At 46.3% G+C, this 21874-nt stretch overlaps 1 protein-coding gene across 1 annotated transcript in view; it reads left to right on the top strand.

Moving 5' to 3' along the window:
• Pcdh10 (protocadherin 10) overlaps positions 1–21301 on the top strand; it is a 47469-nt gene extending 26168 nt beyond the window's left edge. Inside the window, 1 exon segment of the mRNA XM_048333561.1 lies at positions 21172–21301. Within this exon segment, the coding sequence (XP_048189518.1) occupies positions 21172–21245 (74 nt within the window). The 3' untranslated portion in view covers positions 21246–21301.
• Positions 21302–21874: the final 573 nt, after the last annotated feature.

The raw sequence follows: 21874 nt of genomic DNA, 5'->3' as shown, positions 1-21874 counted from the left end.
TGAACGGGATGTTAAAACAGACGTCACTGTATTGATGTGAAAGACGGTTGTGAGAGGAATGGCCAGTGTCTACCACTGCCAATTCTTTCCCCTTCTCAGAATCCACTTTTCTTTCAGTGGCTCCGTGTGGGTTGAGATTGTTTTCATCTTATTATCAAAGGAGCAAGAGATGTGTCAGAACAGGCTTCACTCGGTGATGCTTATTAGAATGGAGTGCGTTCGGTGATCACCTGAAAGGCTCCCCCAGCATTCCGATACCTTTTCCTGAGGGAGTCCAGGACCCGTGTGCGTGTTAGGGATTGGAAGGACAAAATGGAAGACGGAGAGTAAGCAGTGTGTGTGTAGAATGAGTGTGCGAGCTTGCTGGAGCTGGGAGACGAAGCCAGAGGCAGAGTGGATGTTTCCGGGAGTCGCATTTCGAGTTGCGTGCTTGCACTCAGAGCGCATTTCGCCTCAGTCGGTAGGAGTGGCGCGGAAGTCGCACCGTTGTAACGCACTTTTCTGATATAAATCCAACTAAATCTTCTCGCGCGATGTGAGCGTTCTTACAGCTCGGGAACGGTGGGAAGCGGAGAGAAAGACGTGTTGCTGAGAGTTGCCAGCACCACATCCAAGGCGAGCGCGCAGAGCCAGGTTCTGGAGCCGCTCTAAGTCGAGGGTGGGTGCTTGTAGCTAAGTCACTCCTGGGGTCCTGAGTTGGTGAAGTCAGGACGGGCTTGGGAGCGGTTTAGCCAGGGGAGCGGTGTTGTCTAGCTGGCAGTGGTGTGATTGCCAGCGTCACGCATTGTGACCACAAGCAGAGTGCCTGTTGGACAGTGAAAAACGGAGGGAAGGTTTAGGCGAAGGCATGTGACTCTTAAACACCAGCCACGCGATTTGAAATGTCATCGTTAAGAGAATTCTTTCGTCTTGGGGAATTCGGTGAGTAGCAGACCAGAACTTCACCGAGGAAGATTTACTGAAGAGTCGCTAGGAAAGACTGCAACCGGAGGCAGACTCTCCCTCTCAGTTGTAATGTGAATTTAGTATTCCTCCCTGATCTCTAGCTTCCTAATCTTTCCTTCTTCAAAAGTCCCGGAAAGAAATACCGAGTGATCTTCTGCGAATTTCAAGCATTTCTGGCCGCGGGTGTGACCCCAGGCCCAGCGACTGGACTAGAATCACGTTTGCACGTGGCTCCTTTCCCTTCCTTTCCTTGCACAATTCTCCCTGGCGCAGAGCTGGCCCCGGGGACGCCGGGAAGTCCCGGTGCCTGTGCATTTCTGTGTGCTGCCTGCCTTCTGCCACTTCCTGTGAAGTCAGCTCGTTCCTTTCCACGCCTTCGTCCTGCCCCCCACCCCCCGCCCCCCGCGTCCCAGCCCTGTGCACCGGCGTGGTCCTCTCCCTCGCCCTCAAGAGACACGCACCTTCCCACCAGACCAGAGACGACGTCTGGGGACGTGGGGCCTGCTGAGTTCAATCCGCACGAGTGCGGTCTGTAAAATCGGCAGGATCTCTTGAGAGCAGAGCCGTGCGGGCACTGTAAAGTCTTTTGTCCGGATGTCTGGGTGGAACAGGGTGAACCGGCCGGTGCCTGTAGACTCGGGAGTCAGTCCACAGAGCCTGTGAAAGCAGCCAAGAGCCCGGTGCTCCTCTTCAAGCGCCGGGCCCGCCAGCCTTCTACCCTGGCTCAGACACGTGTGTTAATCATAGTCGTCTCTGAAAACCAAGATTACAAACAAAGACAATACAATTTAAAATTTCTAGACCTAAGGAATCTTTGTTAGTTTCCACTGTCTTTTAAATTCCAGTCATTTTCGTGTTTCTCTTCTGGCTGTAACTAACCCGAATCTTCTTCCTTCCTGATGATCCTGACTCTCTTCCACAACTTCTTACACCCGGGCTTCACCAACAACAGCCAGGAGCTCCTTGAGCTGACTGCGGCCTAGCGTTTGTAAACATCCGTGCAAAAAGGAATTCTCACGCCGATTAATGAGAGATTAAGTCTCACAGACTTTCCTACTGGGGCTGGCTTCGAACCCTGACTGCCCTGATCTCAGCCTCCCGAATAGCTAGGATAGCAGTCATGAGCCACGGGTGCCCAGCTTAGGGAGTCTTATTTACAATGAAAACTGAAATATATGCTTAGGCTTGAGCTGTGAAACGGGTATTTTAAAATACGTTTGCATCAGAAAGAATATCTGTGCTGTGTGTTTCTCACACACATTAAAAAAAAAAAGAATTCACTACAAAAGCAGCTCAGATGTAACTGCCACGCGTGCTGCATCGTGCGTAAGTGCTAAGCGTGTGGCTGTGCGTGATCACCGTTGGTCATCCCGTGTAAATTCACCTTCTGGACGCTCAGGTGTGCTTCGTTGGGCTGTTGCGTCTGGCCCTGGGTGGGGAAGGAGGCGGAGAAGGCTCGGGAGGGGAGGGAGGGGTCGTTCTTACAGGGCGACCCCACGTCCCAGGGCAAGAGGCTCCCGGCCGGCCGAGGCGATGAATGCTGCCCCCCGTGCCTCGGTGGGGCTGGCTGTCCTGAGATCAGGACCGACGAATTCCACCCATCAGCGTAGCCGCGTGACTCCCCGGCCGGGGGTGGGGGTGGGGGTGGGGGTGGAGTACCCCTTGCCTGTCTGCAGTCCCACGCCTCCCGGGGGGGGGGGGCCCTGTGTAAGACTGGAAGGCCCCACGGGCCCACCGGTCCTCCCCGGTCAGCATCCACCGCCTTCCAGCCCGGCCCCGCGCTGTCCGTCCCAGGGCGGCGTGATCTCCCCGGGAGACCAATCACGGCGTCCGTGAAGCCACCGGGGCCCACGTCAGGAGTGGGTGCGGCAGGGCTGTGCTCGGTGCCGTTTTAGAAACGGTCACTCGGGATAGAGCGCGTTACAGATGTTTGACTTACTGTGCTGGAGCACTTCCTACTTCCCCATGTTTTTAATTTCCTGGGATAATAACGATTACGTTATTTCGAATCCTTAGCCCCTGCTTATTGATAAGCAAGCTGGTTTCAGTGAATAAATTAGACACACAGGGGAGAGTTGGAGGGTTGATTTTTTTTCTTTTTCTTTTTACCTTGCTTGAACCCGTGTTTGTCTTACATGTCAGGAATGGGAGGGTGCTTGGCTCCAGCAGGCCTCTGGGGGTGCAGAAATCTCCCTGTTTGCTAGGATGTCATCCCCCCTCCCCCCCCCCTCGTTGGGCATTTTCCACACCTCTTCTTTGAAATCTTACACTAATTTTAACCTCCAAGAGAAGTCACTAGCAGTAACGTTTTAACATGCTGTATTGGAGAATCTATTTGAGATGTGAGTGTCAAAACCCAGTAAATATCATCAGCTCCTCAATTTTCAAGAGAAGCCATTTATTTTTTTAAAAGAACAGAATGCCATCTGGTTGGAATTACACCTGGACAAAATGCTGGGTTTTGACCTGTGCAAATGAAATAATTCTTCAAGATTACTGGAGTGAAAAAACAAAAACCAAAAAAGATTACTGGAGTGAGATGTAAGTAAGGATACTTATTGTAAATAGAAATCATGACAGCTTCATGTATTTCTGAAAAAAAAATAAAATTTTATTAAAATATTCCAGAAAAAAATTCAATAAGAAAAAAAATCACATCCAAAATAATTCTTCTTCTGATCTTTATTTCAAGAGGATAATAGGTTAATGGATTTTGCCCAACAGAAACAAGAAAAGCAGCCCCGAATTGGGTCATGCCGTCTCCTTCCCTCCTTCCCTCCCTCCCCCTTCCCCGTCCCCTCTCTTCTTTCTCTGCTGGAAAAGCAAGTTTCCAACGTACAATTCTGACATTTCTCTGTAAAACCCCACACAAACAGAACGCCCTAACCTTCCTCAAGAACTGTTTTTGTGTGCAACTTCCATAGTCTAGCTGTGGTGCAAGCAGTTCTTACCTCTCGGTCACTGTGCGTTTTGGAGACCTCATTCGAGCCAGTCCAAAGGAATTATCTCAGGGGTACTACCAGTAATTTCCGTCATCGTTCAGAGCCCTCTCCGCTAGTGTGATAGAATCGGACCTCCGTGTTAATAAGACAAACACCATTGCCTTGCCGTCCTGCCTCTGCCCTACTGGCGATCGCAGAGGAGCCTGACGCCGGGGCTGTCACCTACAGAGCAGCTGGCCCTGGGGACCCGCGAGTGCACGTTCTGCCACTGTTATTCAAAGGTAGCTGTCTTGCGCACACACGCGCGCGCACACGCACACGCGCGGGGAGGAACGTCCAGTGCCTGCGAGGCCTCGCCCGCCCGGGCGCCGGGGGTGTTCGCCCCCCGGGCCCTCGGTGCGACTCGAGCCGCGCACTCGCGGTCCCGCAGAAGGCTCTGTTTTTGAGGCTTCGAAAGTCTCTCCGTCGCGGTGAAATTTGCTTTAGAAATAAACACTGAAAAGCGGCCCATCCCGAAGTCTCCGCTGTGCTCCGTCTGGGGCTCTGCCCGGCAGATGGGGGGGGGGGGGGCCTGCGTGGAGAGGGCTTGGGAGATTATCAGATACATTGCCCGCAGCGCACGCCGCCCGGCAGCCAAGTCGTGGAAATGGCTCGGCTTCACTGTAACTCACATCTCTAAATTGGCATCAGGTCTCTGCCGTGGAAACACACACACACACACACACACACACACACACACACACACACAGAAATGTCACCCGAACCTTTGGAGCGTTGGCCGTTGCCAGCCACGGTGGGTGGCCAGAACAAAAATACCTACGGAAAAAAAAAAAAAATACCGTTCTCGAACGTGGTTCTCTGTTTCTCTCCAAAATGGTCCATTTTACTCCTGCACGACGGGGCAATTCTTTGGTAGGAAAGTCTCCTTACCCATTTTGTTTTCTTTTAAAAACTATCATAGAGTTATATTTCAGCTGCATCAGTAATGATTGCTAACTATTTATTTATAAAGGCATGTCGCGGGCTGGGGACAGGGCCTAGTGGCAAGAGCGCTCGCCTCGTATACATGAAGCCCTGGGTTCGATTCCCCAGCACCACATATACAGAAAACGGCCAGAAGTGGCGCTGTGGCTCAAGTGGCAGAGTGCTAGCCTTGAGCAAAAGGAAGCCAGGGACGGTGCTCAGGCACTGAGTCCAAGGCCCAGGACTGGAAAAATAAAAACACAACAAAAAATAGTATAGAATAGTAAAAAATCAAGTAAGCATTCACGTGTATGCAGTATTTAAACTTTGCTATAGGGCCCGGAGCTTGCAGCCCACACCTGCAATCCTAGCTACTCAAGAGGCTGATAGACGGTTTAAAGCCCGCCCCAAGTGGAAAGATCTCAAGGTGCTTATCTCCAAGTAACCGGCGGAAAGCTGAAAGTGGAGGTTTGGCTCAAGTAGTAGAGCACCAGACTTTCGACAAAGCCAATCCAGAACACATTGCGAGATGGCTTCATTTTTTGGTGTTTTTTTTTTTTTTTTTACAGTTCATAATATGCTTCAGCATGTTATGACGTCTTTTCCCTAAAAAAATCCACTTGTAATGTTTTTTGTGAGACAAAACCATAGGTGTAATCATGCCAATGGTGAACAATATCTATTAAAATCAAATGCAAAGCTGTTCCAGTGTTAGGCGGCTCGCCTTCTCGTAGAGCAGCTTCTCCGACAGGTGAATGCCGCTGGACCTTGGTGGCTGTGGAGTTGAATAGAAAACACAGCCTTCAGAGGCATGCGAGTGGAATCCTCAAAGAGGAAGGCAAGGAACAGTTCAAAGCACTAGTGATTCAGCGGGACCGATTTCTAAGGGAGACATACTGTTGTTAAACTGTCTTTAAGTTTAGCAAACGCTTCTGCACAAAGAACAGAGGGAAGGGCCTGGCGAAGTCTACGGGGCTGGAGGCTCAGATTCCTCCGCGTCTGGAGCACTTTGCATATTAAAGAAAAGCATCCCAACTGTGCAGCTCGTTAAAGGCTGAATGGCAGAGCAGGTGGGTCACTGATCTCAGCCTCTGGAAATTTTCCCCTGCAGTGGAGTCTCAGTGATTGGAAACACGCGAAGGCTCTTCTTCCTCCCGGTGACAGAACAGATTAGATTACTTCACAAGCGTAAATGATGACTTTATCTCCCACGGTTTATGCTGTCTCAGGGCACAGAGAATATCTCGTGTTCCATGTGGATGCATTAAATTTTAATTGTCATCTTAATGTATTATATAATTATTTTTCACCAGACAATTGCCTTAGTACAAACGAATGTATCAGCCCCGATGTTTTTGCAATTAGTTTGTAGCATGTCACCTAGTTCTCCTTCATCATTAAACAGTCTAACACAAATCTTAATTGGTTTAAATGCTCTAATATTCTCCACAGCTTAGTACCACACTTTGCAAATTATAAAAAAAAAACCAAAGGATTCTTCAACACAGAGAAAAATGCATACCATTGAACAAGTCATTAAAAAAATTATCAGCCAAGTTATAAGGATGTAGGTTGTTGTTTTCTAGTAAGCCATCTTTTCCATAGAATATATGTTTCCATCTACACTACCAAGGTCAGGCAAGTTTTCTGAAATCTGGCCTTTCCAGGGAAGAAATAGAATTTGACAAGGAATAAAAGCAATCTCTTTCTTATTGTGTTTGATTAGATTGAAAAGAAAACCTTTACCCAGTAGCTGGTGGCCACTCTCTACCAGTGTTGGTGCCCACTGAGGGAAATGAATGTCTCCGTGGGATGGCAAGGAAGAGCAGGGCTTAGCTTCCTCGAGTTTGCGTTTGTGATTCTGGGCGAAGGTGGGGCCCCGCGGGATGCACGCGTGGGGATGAAATCCACAGGTGCATCCTCCCGGTGTCAGGAAGCCGGGGGCACGATGGAGACCCGACGCGTCCTTCAAGGACGCTCCCCTCTGTCCACACCGGACTCCGACGCTTTCCTAGAAAACAGATGGCAGGGCCCCGTGTGTGTGCACGGAGACCGTTCTTCACCTGGGTGAGATCAGCTCTGCCCCCCCAGCCCAGCCTCTGGCCTTCGACTTCGGTTTTTGTGCTTCTCCACGCGGAGTTGACAGGAGCTTCAGTGGGGACGGGGTGATTCTGTTTCTCAGACGAGTCTGAAATCGGTGGACTTGCAAAGAAAACCAATGCCGGCCCAAACCCTGTGCAGTAATGAAAGAAAGCAGGGCCCTTAAGTCTGGGCGTATATTGAAGATATTTAATACAGAATGTGCTAAACTTCTGTGTTCCTGTAACTGAAAATCATTTAAACCACGTAGCTATTTTTAAACGCTAAATCAAATCGACGCATGGTGTCTAGATTAATAACCTTCCCCATAAGCACTTTCTTAACCCAATAAGATAAAGTATGTTCCTAATTTAAAGGTTTGGCAAGTTGAGCAGTTTCGGCATTTATTGAAGAGGCAGCTTCCTGATAGAGGATTTCCCTCATACAGTGACTTATTTTGTAGGTTGAGGACAGGTTAATCCTAAATTCCTTTGTACTTGAAGTAGGAAGGTGTTGTTACTCATAAATTAGAAAAGACTTCAGCCTAAAGCAGGACTTCCCCAGCTTGTGCTGCAAACAGTAATGGCATTTGTGAAATTACCTTATTTCTCAGTTGCCCCGGGGGCGGAAAACAGATTTTCCAAAAGTGATTAATAATAGTTCTTTTCACCCACTGAAGTGTCCAGTCACTTACTTTGGTCACCATAGTTACTTGTTGCAATTTATTGTGTAAACTCGAACTTGTGTGGTTTCGTTAGACAACTTGACTGAATCATGTCCCATTCAACTTCTAATAATACAGTTGAGATAAATGTAGACAATACGATTTGACCGACGTATATGATGCTACGGCTTGCTATGGTAGACGTCAGCTTAATGTATGCATAAATTTAAATGTTATGAAGCACATGCCAAGTTAACCCCAGCTTATTCTAAAGACTCGTTCTAGAAATGGGAGGGCCACTTACATCTTTTTTTTTTTTTCTAAATTCTGTGCATACATTAGTAATCTAGGTATTGACTTGCAGGCAAGTGGAAAGAATCTAAACCCCCCAGACATGGCTCGACCAAATCACACATGTCCCACGGAAAACTGATGCATGCCAATATCGAAATCTAACGTTTAGAAGGCTCCGGCAGTGGACTGGCTACGCGGCCGGGGAAAGGCCTGAGCCGGCTGGGGGGCGGGGAGCGAGAGGCGGCCTGCTTCCCAAGGCAGCGGCTTCTCCAACGGGAATGTGCCGTTCTAAACTCCCAACGTCAACCACCTTCTTCTTAGAGTATTTTTTTTTGTCTTCTTTCTTTTTCACAGCACGGAAAAGGATATGCTAGTCAAATTCTACAGAACTTACCCGAAGCAGCATGATTTGCACAAAGTCAACCAACAAAAGCATCAACTTTTCAGCTCCATTATCTTGGCCTTCCACTTAGCTGTGTGTTACTGAGGCCAGACCTGCGGCGGAGGCGTCTCAGCAGGCCTGGGAAATGAGTTGAAAATGTGCAGAACTGTAGGAACTTGCGAGGCAACGCGGCGTTGCCTCCCGTCAGTGTGTGCCTGTTTACACCGCGATCTCTCTGTCTCTCCAGACGTCACTGAGCCCTTGCGATGTTTATACTCACCATGAGAAGCCAGTCATAAAGGAAATGTGTGCATTAGAAATGCAATATCACTGTTTTAAACTTGACTGTTTTATATTATTTTTGTGTGTGTGTGATCGAGTGTTCCCCCAAACGATTCCAACTTTACAAAAGAGATAGTAGTTGCGTTCTTTTCACCTGTGGGTTATATATATAAATATAAATATATATATATTAAAAAATGTTGTACTCTAAAGACCCGCAAAATATCAAAGACATTCTGTAGTTTATACACCGTGTTGCGAAATGTTTACTGTACTATTTCAAAGCTTCTAAATAAATATCAAATATATATATTATATTATATAACTTTCCTAAAATGTGGTACAAATCAGTTGGTTTTTAAATGGATTCATACTGTACACATCATACACTAAAAGTAAAAAGGTAATTCAGGGTCCCAAAGATAAAGTTTCTGAGAAAAACAAATCCTTAAGAGTTTCCTCCCAGTTTCATATCTGACTCAGTCCTGTTTTTCCTTGTTTAAAAGAAAATGGAGCTCTAAGCTACAAAATTTTGTCAAGAACTCATACTGAATTTTCAATGCCAAAGATACAGCTTTCAATGTTATCAGAGGGAACACTGGATGTGTACTATGGAATTATCTCGCAGTCTCCATGAATCCCATTCTATTTCTATGGCTTCGAATTTAGCATCACTTTAAAGCTTTTTATAAAGAATCTATGAATTCACCTGTGTTTGTTGTTCAGGAAAAAAAAAACTAGGTGTCTGTACATTTTCGTGGTGTAAAATATGTAATTGAAGATTACTATTTTTAGTCCTAAGTCATATAATTCACACAGAGTTTTATTTTCCATAGTTTTCCATAGTTTTGTGACTCCTAACCACCCATGAGTACAAAATCTATTTATAACTCTATATGGATATATAGAGATGCATAATCTAGATATTGAAGTGGTAAAGAATGAGTGTAAACTATAAAGAATCTCTAAATTTAAGATAAATAAATTTGGAGGTAGACACTTGGCACATGATCGTTTCCGTATTATCTGTGCGACAGCTTTATGGCCTAAGTGTAGTCATTCTTTCATTAATGAGAAAATTCTTCATGAGTCAGTGTTGAAAAGTTAAACTTGCCTTTGATGTCTTTGTCAACAAGACGAATGATTAAATTCAGTAAGATGGATTTTCCTTTCTGTTACAAATCTTCCTCTTTTTTTTTATCTTTGCTTATATTGAATCACGAGAGAGGGAAATACCAGACATTGTGACATAACCAAACAAATCTCCAAGTCATGCCTGCCTCTGTCTGAGGCAGCCTTCAACGTATGTTGATACATTTGCACAGCCCAAATTACAGATCTGTGTTCAAATTCTAATCTTAATTTTTATCTGGTCTTATAGTTAGTGATAGTTGAAGCTGTAGGTACTAGAGGTATATGTGCAGAGTGAGGTCGTGGTAACACATATTTGGATGTTATCAAATTAGATAAAACATGTCAGATTCTCAATCAGTGTTTACATCAAAATAATGTATGTAATATTATAATTCTTTGGGGATCCTTCTGAGAAGAAGCCCCAGGTGTGAGGCAGAAGGAACTTCCCTTGACTCAGTGTAGCAGGAATGTGTTCTCAGACTCTTAGCTTTTACTACATTAATATTTTGAATGGCAAAGTATTCTATAAGAGAACATTTGTATATAATTTAATTGGAAAAGTCTGTTCTAATCACTTTTACACAGGAAACTTAGGTTCTTGTTAAGATCTCAGATTCAAATCCTTTGCGCATCATCTTACAACCATGCGGCTAAATTATCATCCATGTTCTTACTAATGCGTCAATAGTAAGGTTATTCTCACTTCAAATAGAGTACATGCTAATTCACTTGGTTTAAAAAAAAATCTTTGATTAGTTAGCCTTTTGTACCATTGTATGTAGTCTCCCTAAACCAAGATTTTATATATTATATTTGTGTTACCTACTTTTATATATCATAGCAACTGCTTGTTGTCATTTACATTTCATTTTGTAAATTGTATCATTGTTCTACAAAAGCATAAATAAGCATTTTACCCAATTTGAGGGGCAAAAATTATTTATATTTAAAATATCAAGTTATTAGATCACAAATCAACTATTGTATCCGGCGTCAATGAGAAGTTGTAAGTAAAGATACCATGTAAATTTGACTGTAGTAAGAGAGTCTACAATATGAAACACACAACCAGCCAAACACGAAGTTTTCCAAGTAAAATTTACCTTGTCTTTCAAGGAATTCTAATGTAGACTTTTTGCTTCTCTTGACCGTGCTAATATCTGATCTACCATAATTTTTACACATGTATGTAGAAGAAAGGTAATAGTCATAGAAAGTGTTTTATCCATAAACTACTTCATGAAAGAACAAAAATGACATTTACTCCTTTTTTTAACATCATTCGTTTTAGAGCAGTAAAAGTCAAAAATAATTTTCCTGTGGAAATAGTGTCTGAAGCTTGCAAGGGTATGTCAAATGACAATTTTTTAGAAATACTTCATCCACACGTGCAGTTTTAAACTTCAACCGTGAGCGTAGTTTCGTGAAATAATTTAAAATCAAAGACTGCATCACCGTTTTTTGAAATATCGCACAAGCATAACCATCTCTTCTTAGAGGAAGGTAAGGAAGTATGTTTTATTTTTAGGCGATATTAAATGCAATGCCTTTATCAAACCTTGCGAACCAAGAACCCTATGCGAGGGTTAAAATGATAAATTATCTGGCTTCACTTCAACATACTGTTCTAAGCTGCCGTCAGACACACGCCACTCCCGGAGACCCCTCGCTTCTCTAGTAAGAGAGAAGAGTGTTCGGAATCCCGAACCTGAGTGTCACGGCAGGCCTTCGGGCGCACCGTTCCACCTCCCAGAACGTTTGCGCTGGCGATGAGTTGACCCTGAATACTGCTTCTCAGCCTGAACACGGCCAGTGTTGAGCAGGACGAAGATAGATTTGTGTTGGGACTGCCACTGGCATCTTTTCTGTCATTGTCTGTGGCTTTCCTCCCCTCCTATTTCTATGTGTGCTAGTAATGCCCAAGGAACTAAAGACACAAAAGCTTAAGACATTGGTATACGTGGTAATTTTTTTCTGAAAAAAAAATCTTATATTTTTCATATAGCGATTTCTTGGGTTCTTTATCTTTTTCAGGTCTAATTTTTTAGTGATAAAGGCTTCGCACTTAATATCCTTTACACGTTCCTTTTTGACAAGGAAAAACAGAAAATGACAAAATTCCATATTTTTTACACATGGAGTAGGTAAGATTATTTTATATATTGTTAGTACTTCAACGAATATCCCTCTGCTACATCAATCAAATACTTAGAAAGTAACTTGGGAGCCTGTTCGGTAGACGATGTTTTTAAGAAAACTTGGCTTAGGTTTTAGATGATAGCTTTCTGTCGGGATTCTAGAAGACGGATTCCGCCAGAGTATTGCAGGCAATAATAACACTTAAATGCTAATATCGTTAGTGTGCATGCGTGTATTTCTAATCACTGTTATTTTTTAAGCATTTGTAAAATTAGAAAAAAATTAATTTCTTGGAAACTCGTCGCAGGCTTAGATTGAGACTTTACTCTGCAGATATTTTTGAGTTGCGTGGAGACGCTGCATTAGGTATGCCAGAAATATTAAATTTTTACTTGAGAGTCAACTCAAAAATGTCTGAGTGATCAAATTCATACTCATGCATCTGGACCTGATAGAAGCAGGGAATTTCCGCTCTCAACACAAGTTTCTGAGATAGTCATCTGTGAGTGAAAACAGGGTATTAGTATAAAAGAAGAGTTGCAATTTTAACTATAGTGTTTGTAACTGTGAATGTGGTAATAATACATTAGTAAAACGAGTGTAAATGTAATATATTATTTTATATTGGTGTACATATGGAAATAAATAAAACTAGGATACATCATTTTCTCCATGCATGGGTCTTCCACTGACGCCAAGGGGAGCATTGAACAAAAAAATCAGTGGCAGATACGGCCCTACGTATTTTTTTTAAAAATTAAGCTACTTAGTGATCTGAGCCTGGGCATACCAGGCCAAAGGGACATCTGTTTGGAACCGAGTGTGGTTGAAAGCAGTGTGTTCAGGACTTGAGAGAAGTTCGCTCCACTTCTGCTTTTCTTTTGAACCTCACCCCATCTCGCAGGATTCTCATGGTTTCACGAGGAATCCTTGGAGCTCATGCTTTTTCTCCTCCATGGTGCTGTGTGTTTTAGACTTTTTACTTGTAGTGCTGTGGGCCAGGAGTCTGTAAACATTCACAGCGAGGTGTACTCACGACAGGAGTGCCTTCAAGACACAAAAGGAAGACCCTTCGTGGCAAACCTCAGAAGCCTGCCCTTGCACGTCGGCAGTGGATAGAAACTGCAGCAATACACGGGGGTCTTCTTTTGAATGATGTCATGTGAGTTAAAGGCGTCCATATTTATTTTAGTCTGGCGCTGGGTTTGCTCCATGGAGGTCAAGTTAGAAGACGCTGCAGAGTTGAAGCAGGTGCGTCCCGTCCATGTCTGGAACTGTTTCCTTGGGTTCCGAGTGCGGGAAGTAGTGCAGACAAGCTCAGGTCATAGGACAGGGGCCCAGGACAAGGCGTTCCTGTTGCTTGGCACACGGAGCGTGGTCGGGGATCGAGCGGATTGGTTATTGGCTCGGCAGTTCTCCCTCCCCGGCTCTGGGGATGTCTTCCTGACTCTTTGGTCCTTTGTGGGCCTCATGGCATGGACGATTCCACTCCAGCGAGATGATGAGTTGTGGAGCCACACTTAAACTTGACTGGTGACAGAGTCGAGTCTTGACCACCCGCGGAGAACGTGAGAGGCGATGGCCGTGCCCACCTCCGAGAAAATTCTAGTTCATTTTTATGTTGGAGCCAGAGACGTGCCAGGAAAACATGAAGTATAACCAGATGGCCCAGCAATGAAGCGTTGGACAAATTAGGGTAAAAGTCCGTCAGTGGATCACAGGATCAATTCAGGGCACACAGATCAAACACGCAAAATAAAAAGGGGGTGAATGCAACAGAGAAGAGTAGGTAGAAAAGTATCAAAACTCTCCAGGTACGAGGCAGTAGCCCTGGGCGACACTTTCGCATGCCCGCGTGACAGAGGTCACAGGGCGAATCGTCTCGCGAATCGCTTCCCTGGTCACGGCAGAGCACCGTCCCGCGCGTGCTCGGTTCCAGGCCCGGGGTTCTCGAGTGCTGTGGAAGGCCGGGGGGGGGGACAGCTTTCGTGACGAAGCTGCTCCATTAGGGATTCCTAGCCTTTACCTTCGTAAAACGTAGATCAGTACCATCACTGCAGGATCTTGCTGAGGATCCGGGGGACCGATGCTTGTGAGAGGCGTCGGGCGGTCCTAGCCCCAGGGTGGTACGCACCGTTATTTCCCCTCACTTCCCCTTTGGACTCGTTAGCGAACCCCAAGTGTCTGCAGATGCGGTGGGCCCTTAGCTCCCAACGGCAGACTCGCGTCGCATCACTGCTAACCATCCAGATAAGGGGGTTTGCCTTTCCCACACCCTCGTCCGCTCACTCACCCCTGTCTCTCCATTTACCTGGGAAATGGAGTCCGGAAAACCCAATCCACACCTCGCGGAACTCCAGAGTCTCCTGCAGTACCCTCTTACAGTGCTCACGCCCCCCCCCCCTGCATTCCTATTATAGGAAAAGTAATCACCTGCGATTGCACAGGGGCAATCAAACTGCCTTTCTTCATTCCAATGTCCTCTCTAAACATCGTGACGCAAGTGTTTGTCGGAAATAGAGCGCGTTTGAAAGAATCCTGTTTTTTTTCACGCAATCATCCTTTTTCATTTCTGTTCGTTTTGGAATTTGGTTTAGGCTGTGTTGAATCTGCTCAACACTGGTGTGTGCGGTGGTTCAAACGCTGGGTGTTGCGCCTTGGCTTGGCAAAAGGTATTCCCTAGAACTGCGTAACGTATTCCTACAATTTCCATCGTTCTTTTGATTGATGATAGGTTCTATTTTTAAATTTAGGCTTCAATTAGGCTTTAAGGCTTTTCCATTAAGAGTATGGTGGTTTATAGTAATCCGTAACCAAGGTAGTGTTTGTACTTAAAGAAGCTCTCCTGAGGGTAGCATCGTGTCTTGTAGCGGCAGGCACTCTTGGTGTTGTTCAGTTTTACTCACTTATTTTCCTCTGAGAACAACTGACACTCTCTGGGCAGCCCCCCCAGATCGCGGTGGGGTGGACCCCACCCCGCCACGGTCACGAGGCTGAAGGCTTGCATCCCTGGATCAGGAAAGTTAGAAAGAACACACGTGCGGCCCTTGTGAACCCTAGAAGTCGAAAACCGCATGTCAGTCGGGAGGGGAGCGAGGGTATGGGGTGCCTCATTCTTAGTCGTCTTCTCCCGGGTGGAGGAGAGAGTTCCCTGGGAAGATGCTTCTCTCAGGGTTGAGAGGTCTGTGTGTGAGTGTGTGTGTGTGTGTGTATGTGTGTGTGTGTGTGTGAGAGAGAGAGACATGGGAGAGAGATGTTAACTAGCGCATTAAGGATGAGTGGAGAGACGCACTTAGCTCGTGGATCAGCAGCACCCATCCGCCACGCCCTCCTCGGTTACCAGGGCGCCCGGCTAGGAAGCAGCACCTTCCCTCAGCACCGCAGAGGGGCCTAGTGTGTAGAGAGGCTGCCTAGACTCATCTCACTTCAATTGTACTGAACTGCAAAATATGTAAATAATTCCACGTAAGGTTAGAATTTTTTTTTGTACTAGTACCAAACGGCAGTGTTGGCCCTGCGTTTTCCCTTTTTTCTTGGTGTAATATTTGACGCTTATTATTGTTTAAATTTTATCTCGAGTTATCAGTTTTCATGAATTATGTCTCTTTGGCAATATCTAGAAACATCCAATTTGTAGGTTTTGAATATTTTTAGTTTTTCCTTCTATTCTTAATCTGAGCAAAAATAGGTTTGACCAATATCAAAAGACAAAGATTAAGTTAGTTCCTTTCTGATTTATTGTGATACGCACATCAAAATATATAAGATGAAGAAATACTAATAAAAATAAAAAACATAACAGTGCTAAAAACCTACTTTTCTTTCCTCTTCATTTGAATTCAAATTATGTTTTAACCAATAGCTCTATGCAAGGCATAATGGAAACCAGAAAACCTTGCTCAGCAGCTCACATCTGGAATCCTAGCTGCTGACAAGATGGGCCTAGGGAGTTGTGGTTTGAAATCAGGATGGAAAGGAAAGTTCTCTACATCCCATCTTCAAACTAAGCCGCAAAAAAGGGCTGAAGCCATGGTGTGAGTAGCAGAGTCTCAGCCCAGTGAGCATCAGGCCCCGAGTTCCAACCCCAGTGCTGACAAATGCACATACGTACACACACACGCGAGCACTCACAAGCACATTCACACACAGACACACACTCATACACACACATACACAAACATCCCAAGACTACTGACTACTAGCAATCGTACACCCTGGTTTCTTTTTAAAGTGAGCCTCCTCCTAATAACATCATCTCATTGCCAACCAGGTCTTGCGAATAGTCGGGTCCCTCACCTTACACATCAGGAGGGTGCTGGTCAGCTCACACATCTCACTTCAGTCTCGTTTTTAACTTCACCCTCGACTGCCAACCCGACCATGTGAGCGTTCCAGTGTGCATCTTGTTTATGCTTGAAATCCTAATGGTCAGCAGCATTCTAAACTAAGGGAGGACCATCGTCCAAACCCTCGCCGTGTACTTTAAGATTTCAGCCTTCTTTCTTTACCGCGAGTTCATCTGTAAGGATGAGTCTCATTTATAATACAAAATTACGTTAAACTTATCCTGAGCATCCCAGGAAAGTTGTGAATACCCGACTGTGGGCTTACATTGAAGCAAACTACTTTGATGTATTTTATTTATTCCCTGTAACATGTAAGGCTGACAGCAAACAGGCAAAATAGAGGTGAGGCCCCCAGGGCTCATTCCTGTGGTCCTAGCTGCTCGGGAGGCCCAGAGCTGAGGATCACAGCTTGAAGCCAGCCCAGGCGGGGGAGTCCCGGAGATTCTGATTGCTCTCCAGTTAAGTACCAAAAAAGAAAGAAAAAAAGAAAATCCAGAAGTGGAGCTGTGGCTCACGAGGTAGAATGCTAGCTAGCCTTGAGCAAAAAAGGCCCAGGGACAGTACCCAGGCTCGGAGTTCAAACCCCGGGCCCGGCGCTACAAAATTAAAAAGAAAAGGAAAAGAGAGCCCAAGCATCTCTCCTGAATTTGTTTCAAATAATTGGCCGACACATGGAAGGGAAAGGAGGCGGGCGAAGGGTTGATTTGTTGGGTGTCTGGCCAGTCTCCCGGTGGGGAGCAGACGGGGGCCTGGCCTCCTGTGGGTGCCCTGGGGTTCGGAGAATGGCCCACCGCGCCTGCAAACCCACACCTGCTGTCTCCTTCTCAAGGTGGGGGGGGTCTGAGGAGTGCTCCCAGGGACCCCCGAATTGTGGCCTCACCCGCCTGAGTGCTGCGTCTAAGATTCCCTCCTTCTCCTGTTCCTTCTCCTTCTCCTTCTTTGGTTATTCGCTTGTGTCTGCTTGCTTGTCACTTGCCCGGGAAGCTCTCAGGGACCCTGCTTCTCCACGCCGAGTCTCCCAGCCTGACTTTGCAAGCACTGGACTGGGTCAAGCCTGACAGCGCAGCTTGGCCGGTGGAAACTGGGAGACAGAAGGTTGAGGCCAGCCCAGGAGGCTACAATCAGGTGTATCAGACCCCTTCCCAACCCGTGGGTGGTGTGGTGGGGAGAGGGGGGAACCAAGAAGATTGTGCACGGCGGCACACGCGTGCCATTCCCAAGGACAAGGGGGAGAACACATTGGGAGGATCACAGAGCAGGCTGTCCGGGGCATAAGACCGCCCCCCCCCCAAGTGCCCAGTGAGAAAGGAGTCGACCGGCCCGGCCCTCAGCCCAGTGGGCCGTCCTTCGAAACCATGACCGCCGCCGTCAGCCCTTCCGATGCCCGCCCTGTCCTGACCCTGCCCCGCCGTTGTGTTCAAATTCCATCCATTGAGTCCCTAACCATGTCAGAGCCCCGGCTTTCAGGTCCTCTCCCAACCACCCCCCCCCCCCCCCGCCAGGCACAGAGTCCCCGAGAGGCCAGGCCGTGTGGAGGGGCCCAGGGCCCATCTGCAGGGGGATCAGGTGGGGTCCTCCCATCCACGCCCCCCCAGAATGAGGCGCACTGGGTCGGGGGGGGGACGATGTCTCCTCTGGGCTGTGGGTGGTCGTGCCTCCCTAGGGCCCCTCGGGGTCTGGAGCTCGCCAGCAAGCAGCACCGTCACGAAGAACATCCCAGACGCGCGGGCCCCGGGAGGGACTCCAACGCTGCTTCCCCGCCGTGCGTGGTTCCCTGTTGAGCCCGTGTGGACAGTGCCATCCACGAGGGGGGCTGAGGCAGGGGCCGCAGGGAACCGCCCTGAGCCGCTCCTAGGGCGTCCGGGGTGTCCTGATGGGGGCGGAGCCTCGGCTCCGAGGACCGCGGGGTCCCCCCCCCCCCCGCAGGGCCGGCCTGAGGCCCACCCACCCCACCCCGGTCCCTCTCGTAAAGCGGGCACCCCCTGTGGGGACCCATCTCCGCCCAGGCGGTAGGCACCTTGGAAACCCCGGACTTCCCGATCGCGAAAACTTTTCTGGCGCTCTTTGTTTTCATCAAGCTGTTGTTCCTTATTTCGTTTTTCTTAGTCTCTTGGAATCACTTCCATTGGGATATGGCTAGTCAGAGTTTTTTAAAATTTTCCTCCCCGCGTTCAGCACTTTAAAACCTACTTTCTGAAAGATTTTATTACGGGTACCGTGTGTTTTCCTCCCTACCTTTCACTGAGCTTTTTATCTCTTCCTTTTTTTTTTTTAACCCTAAACGAAGCTTTTCCTATTTAAAGTGATTACTTTCTAGACTTCTACTGAGCTTATAATTTCAGTATCGCTACTGTTATTTTTGATTCTGAGTAACTGTTGTAGGTAGTTCTCGCTAAAGCCATGTTCATGTATGTATTCATTCGCTTACTCACCTCAGCTTGTTTGGATCACCATTCGTTTTACATGTCAGCCTTTTCCAGAAGAGTGACTCTTTCTTGGACAAGGAACAGAGCGTTTCTGAGACGTCAGGCTGGGAGCCGTACTCAGTGGTAATCCGCTTACTTAGCATAGGGGGAGAGGCTCTGAGCTCCGTTGGTGGAACTGCAAAAAAGAAAAAGAAAGTTAACGTCATCCTTGACTGTCTCGTAAATGACTGCTCTGAAGCAAACTGCCTGAGAGGAGATGGGTGTGTATGTTTGTCCACAGAACTCCCGTTGATTATGTAGACGTCTTTTTTTTTCTTCTTGAGCAAGCTAGCTTCTCAGCAGCAAGACTGCTCAGATCTTCCGCCTCTCAGCGTAAGTCTGGGCACATGCATTTGGAAAATTAATTGGGAACAGAAGTCTGGGTGACTCCGGCTGCAAGATTTGCACACGATCCGCGCCTGCCGCCCTTCCATCTAGACTCTCTCTGTAGGAACCTCCTGAATCCACCCGTGACACGCGACCGGAAATGGCGGATCTCCTACAGGAGCGGCGAGAGGAGAACAGGAGTTCCAGACTTTGTAATCCTCATTTTTTAGATTTTTTTTTCAGTCCTCGTTGAGAGCTGCTATGCCCTATCCATTCCTGAGGCTTTAGAAGGTTCTGTAAAGCAAATCATTTTTCCTCATGCTTTTTCTTTCCAGATAAGGATGAAATGTATTTAGCACTAGCAAGTCAATTATAACCTATTTAGTCTGAAATGTCCCAAACAATGCTAACATTTCTTGTTGTTTAACGATTTGGCTTTTTTAACATAACCATCTGTAAGCTTTCCCTTTAGTTCTCTCTACATTTCATAGACATTTGGGGAGGAAGAAATAATAGTACATGAACTTAACTCGCCTTTACTTAAAAAACTGAAAAGGAACTTTGAACAAAATGTGCAAAACTCCTGTGTGTATGGGAGAAGACAGCACGACAAACCTGATATTCCTTTGCTGGGAGTCTGCCTGTGTGTCTCTCATGAATACATTCAAAAATATCGCTAGGGTTGTCCTGAGAAGTAAAAAGTAATATGCTTGAGAGTTAACCATGAAAATCTAAACGTAACATATGCTCATTTCTTTCATTACCTATCAGTAAATAAAAGCGCAGAATGCATAATTCAAGTGTCTCCAAAGGGAACGACTATAGTCATTTCTGCTTCTCTTGTATTCTGAAACGTTATCTTCATCTTGAAACCTAATGACAGTTCACGTCAATAATGTTGCAGTCCAGTGTGTGGCATACGTTGTTATTTTTATAGACTGCTCAGTCATTCTTCATACAACTGTCTTTAAGACGATAATTACTTATAAAAATATAATTTTGCAGCACATTTTTCTTCTTTTCACTACATTGGTTATTCACCACCTTATTCTACTTGAAGCAGTGCCTAAAATTAGTATCTAAATAGTAACAGGCAACTAGCAAGCTGCAGCGTTTGAGGTCAATTTAATTATACTGTGCATTACAGAAACTAGGCCATTTGGGTATTGCCTTTGCCACCAGAAATTGACACCTGGGTGTTAATGAGCTGGTAATTAAGAATTGGCACACCCCGACACTTGTACTGTTTTGGACTAGGATAGCCATATGCTTCAGATCTTGTGTGCTAAGTACTTGGTGAGCTGCAGAATTTACAAAATTTTGTTTGTGGGCTTTTCAAATGCTAATTTTTTCAGGAAAGAAAAACTCATTTTAGAACTGTTAATTTACAGACTGAAGTAACTTTTTCTCATCATCTCAAATGTATGCAACTTTCTCAATCTAATAACAGTGTAATTTGGAGAAGTGTATGTTAAAAGGTAAATGAAGGTGAACAATTTCTGTGGTGGTCTCCCTTTTAGTTTAAGATTGTTTATAGGACTTGTATTTGTGTGTGTGTGTGTGTGTGTGTGTGTGTGTGTGTGTCTTTGCCAGTCCTGGGGCTTGAACTCAGGGCCTGAGCACTGTCCCTGGCTTTTTTTTGCTCAAGGCTAGCACTCTGCCACTTGAGCCACAGCGCCACTCCCGGCTTTTTTTGTTTTATGTGGTGCTGAGGACTCGAACCCAGGGCTTCGAGCATGCTAGGCCAGCACTCTACCGCTAAGCCACACTCCCAGCCCCAGGGCTTGTATTGTTAAAAGTCTTTTGTAAGATGAACTAGTGGTTGATATCTACCCTTGGGCAAAAGAGCTCCGGGACAGCGCCCAGGCCCTGAGTTCAAGTTCCACGAACAACAACAACAAAAATAAATAAATTATTATGTCACACAAACAAGCAGACAGACTGAACACGCACACGCACACACACACGCACACACACACACACACACACACACACAGTAGACAGCTTCTATGAAGATACCCACCTCCTGGCTCCCACAATCACGTTGCAAGCAGGCCATCGAGCACTCTTCTAACTAAAGAAATCCTGGACCAGCTCACGGGGGCAGAAGGGAGGGGGCGAGACCTGAAATGGTTGAGATCGGCCCTTGTGTCTGGCTTAAGGAGCCCCTAACGTGCTCATTTCATTTCCCCCCTTGGGTTGCTTGCAGAGCTACTGTGGAAGCAGCTGTGTGGAGAGTCCGTGTGGAAAGGCACAGAGACCTCGACCCCACCCCAGGAGTGAGCCTGGAAGGGCACCCCAAAGCCGAGCCTGCCCCGAAGACGCCGCCCCCACCAACACCGAGACTAAAGCGACCTTCGCGACGACCCCGGCTAAGCACCACGAAACCTCTGAACCCCACAAACTGTGAGACAGACGTGCGGGGCACGGCGTTTAGCAACAGTAAATCGCAGTAGGATATATAAGGGGGAACCCCTTTGTCTGTGACAGTAATAGCAAGACTCGATTTCCTCCTGCCGTGATGTGGCTCTTTCCCCCAGCACTATGTGAAATGTACGTTTACTGTCTCTCCGCTTTCCTCTTCGTTTGTCAGCTCTTTAAAATTCCCTTCCCTCTCCACAATATCTCACCAGTTTCTGGATACACCTCTTGGTTAAAAAAAATAATAATAATAAAACTGTTCTCATCAGGTGCACCACGAATTAACGTTAGTGGATTTCAGCTGTGGGAATCACTTCTCATTTTCTTCCCTGAAAGTATTTGCTTTTCCACTCAACTCTGGGTAGGACACCGCGCCTTTTATATGCAGATTGTTCTAATTACACTTGGAAATGGCTCTGAATTCCCGTCGCTTAAATTGAGAACCAGAAAGGCCAAAAGTGACGTGGAGAATACAAAAGTGGGAGCACGTC

The sequence above is a fragment of the Perognathus longimembris genome, chromosome 24 (genome assembly GCF_023159225.1).
Source record: "Perognathus longimembris pacificus isolate PPM17 chromosome 24, ASM2315922v1, whole genome shotgun sequence".
NCBI lineage: Eukaryota > Metazoa > Chordata > Mammalia > Rodentia > Heteromyidae > Perognathus > Perognathus longimembris.
This window is presented reverse-complemented; position numbering and strand designations above follow the sequence as displayed.